The 1,272-nt window shown below is 70.4% G+C and overlaps 1 protein-coding gene across 1 annotated transcript in view; it reads left to right on the forward strand.

Annotated features, from left to right (window-relative positions):
• Nucleotides 1-1,160, forward strand: part of PFKL (phosphofructokinase, liver type) — a 23,517-nt gene extending 22,357 nt beyond the window's left edge. Inside the window, exons 19-21 of the mRNA XM_039857410.1 lie at nt 116-215; nt 300-405; nt 691-1,160. Coding sequence (XP_039713344.1) covers nt 116-215; nt 300-405; nt 691-838 — 354 coding nt within the window. The 3' untranslated portion in view covers nt 839-1,160. The remainder of the gene's footprint in view (nt 1-115; nt 216-299; nt 406-690) is intronic.
• The last annotated feature ends 112 nt before the right edge of the window (nt 1,161-1,272 follow it).

The raw sequence follows: 1,272 nt of genomic DNA on the forward strand, positions 1-1,272 counted from the left end.
AGAGAGGGTGGGGTGTCAGAAGCTGTCTGGAGGACTCCCCTGGGGTCCCAGCGGGGCCGAAGTTGGGGACTCCTGGGCGGGCATGCACGCCAGACCTCGGCCTCACCATCTGCAGGGTGGGGCTCCTACCCCCTTCGACCGGAACTACGGGACCAAGCTAGGGGTGAAGGCCATGCTCTGGATGTCCGAGAAGCTCCAGGCCGTCTACCGCAACGGTACGTGGGCGTGCTGGCCCGGCCCAACCTTGCCCTCTGCCGCGGCCCTGGGGGGTGGCCCGTAGCACCTGTCTGTGTCCGCAGGGCACGTGTTCGCCAACGCCCCCGACTCGGCCTGCGTGATCGGCCTGCGGAAGAAGGCGGTGGCCTTCAGCCCCGTCACCGAGCTCAAGAAGGACACTGACTTTGAGTGAGTCCCTCGGAAGTGAGGGTGGACCGCCAGGTCCGGGCCTCCCCAGGCGAGTGTGCTGGGCCAGCTGCGGACTGTCAGCTCTGAGCGCACGTGCCTGCCCTCTGGTCCCTGGTGGGTGTGCCGAGCCCGTCCTGGGTGCGGGCCCAGGGACGGGGACCCCGACCCCACCGCCTGGGACTACTCATGTGCAGGGCCGGGAGGGGCCGGGGTTTGGAGGAGGGCCGTGGTCCCTGGCGGGGCCGTGGCCCGAGGAGGTGCCCCAACCCTCGCCCCGCCCACCAGGCACCGCATGCCCCGGGAACAGTGGTGGCTGCACCTGCGGCTGATGCTGAAGATGCTGGCGCACTACCACGTCAGCATGGCCGACTACGTGTCCGGGGAGCTGGAGCACGTCACCCGCCGCACCCTGAGCGTGGACACGGGCTTCTGAGGCCGCCCGGCCCTCCCTGCCGGGCTGCTGCAGCCTCACGGCCCCAGCCCTGCTGCCCGCCGGACCCCGCTCCGGGACAGAGCGCCTGTCTTCCGCGCTGGGGCACGTGGGGCGTCTGAGTCTGGACACCACTGCCTCTCGGCCCCCTCCGTGGCTGAGCCGCCCCCCGTGCTGGCCTCTCACGCTCAGCCTCACCAGCCCTTGGGGTCCAGTGCCCGGGTCCCTGTGGGCCTCGCTGTGACCGTGCTCCTGTGTGCACTAGCCACTCTGGCTGAGCAGAGCTTGTCGCGTTTTCTAGAAATAACATCTCCCCGACGGTGGAGTGCTGTCCGTGTCTGGGAAGCAGGGCCCACGGGGCCTTCTCGGGCGGGGGGCCGGCTGGGGGTCAGGGCGGGGTCGGGTCTGGAGCTGTCTTCTGGCCTGGGGGCAGGGCC

This window comes from Pteropus medius, unplaced genomic scaffold (genome assembly GCF_902729225.1).
Source record: "Pteropus medius unplaced genomic scaffold, Ma_sr-lr_union100, whole genome shotgun sequence".
NCBI lineage: Eukaryota > Metazoa > Chordata > Mammalia > Chiroptera > Pteropodidae > Pteropus > Pteropus medius.